Genomic DNA, 1,301 nt, shown 5'->3' with positions numbered 1-1,301 from the left:
CCCAATCCCCAATTCCCCAGTCCCCATTCCCTTCCTGCGGCTGCTGGGAGCACCCAGACCCCCTTTCCCCCCTCTTTCCGCAGGTATTACCTCTTTGCCCTGCTGGTGAACCTCAGCAGGGACGCCTACGAGATCCGCCTGCTGCTGGAGCGCGCCGCGGCCGCCAGGAAACGCGGCAGGAGCCCGGAAAAGCAGCCCCAGCTCCGTGCTGAGGGCAGGACCCAGCGCCTCCGGCTGCAGCTGCAGCTCCAGCTGCAGCTCCTGCTGCAGGTGCTGCGGGACAACCCCCCGCTGCTGCTGGACCTGCTGAGGAACGCCTGCGACCTGGTGATCCCTCTGGAAAAGCTGGGGCTGTGCCGGAGCAGCCCCGGGATCGTGGGCTTCTGTGGGCTCACCTCCTCCGTGCTCTCCATCGTCACCATCCTCCACCCCTGGCTCAAGCTCAAGCCGTAGTTTTCTTGGGATTTTTGGGGATTTTGGGGGGTTTGTGGCATCTCTGGAAGTGACTGGTTGGTGCCATTCCATCATTCCTGACTCCTTGGAGCCTCAAAATTCCGGCGTTGGATCCCACAGGGATGTCAGCTTCCCAAATGTGGTTTTTCCCATTGACTCTTCCAGAAATTTTAGGGAAAAAATTGGGATTGAACGTTCCCCCTCTTTGTCTGGGGAGAGCCTTTCACCTGGAGCCAGCTGACAGGGAATATTTGGGGCTGGAAAATGTGGATTGGGGCTGGAAAATGTGGGGTTCTGGGGCTCAGCTCCTCCGTGCTCTCCCTCATCACCATCCTCCACCCCTGGCTCAAGCTCAAGCCGTAGTTTTCTTGGGATATTTGGGGATTTTGGGGGGGTTGTGACATCTCTGGAATGGCTGGTGCCATTCCCATCATTCCTGACTTCTTGGAGCCACAAAGTTCCAGAGTTGGATGCCACAGGGACATCAGCCCCCAAATGTGGTTTTTCCCATTGGCTTTTCCAGAAATTTTAGGGTTTCTTCTGTCTGGGGAGAGCCTTTCACCTGGAGGCAGCTGACAGGGAATATTTGGGGCTGGAAAATGTGGATTGGGGCTGGAAAATGTGGATTGGGGCTGGAAATTGTGGGGTTCTGGGGCTCAGCTCCTCCGTGCTCTCCATCATCACCATCCTCCACCCCTGGCTCCAGCTCAAGCCGTAGTTTTCTTGGGATTTTTGGGGATTTTGGGGGGTTTGTGGCACCTCTGGAAGTGACTGGTGCCATTCCTGTCATTCCTGACTCCTTGGAGCCTCAAAGTTCCAGTGTTGGATGCCACAGGGACATCAGCCCC

General features: G+C 57.1%; 1 protein-coding gene across 1 annotated transcript in view; it reads left to right on the top strand.

Annotated features, from left to right (window-relative positions):
• Positions 1-609, top strand: part of LOC121363000 (peroxisomal membrane protein 11B-like) — a 4,562-nt gene extending 3,953 nt beyond the window's left edge. The window contains exon 3 of the mRNA XM_041484968.1: positions 21-609. Within this exon, the coding sequence (XP_041340902.1) occupies positions 21-453 (433 nt within the window). The 3' untranslated portion in view covers positions 454-609. The remainder of the gene's footprint in view (positions 1-20) is intronic.
• The last annotated feature ends 692 nt before the right edge of the window (positions 610-1,301 follow it).

Source organism: Pyrgilauda ruficollis, unplaced genomic scaffold, assembly GCF_017590135.1.
Source record: "Pyrgilauda ruficollis isolate IOZ18807 unplaced genomic scaffold, ASM1759013v1 scaffold697, whole genome shotgun sequence".
NCBI classification, from domain to species: Eukaryota; Metazoa; Chordata; class Aves; order Passeriformes; family Passeridae; genus Pyrgilauda; species Pyrgilauda ruficollis.
Note: the sequence above shows the minus strand (reverse complement) of the source record. Positions and strands in the feature narration are given on the sequence as shown.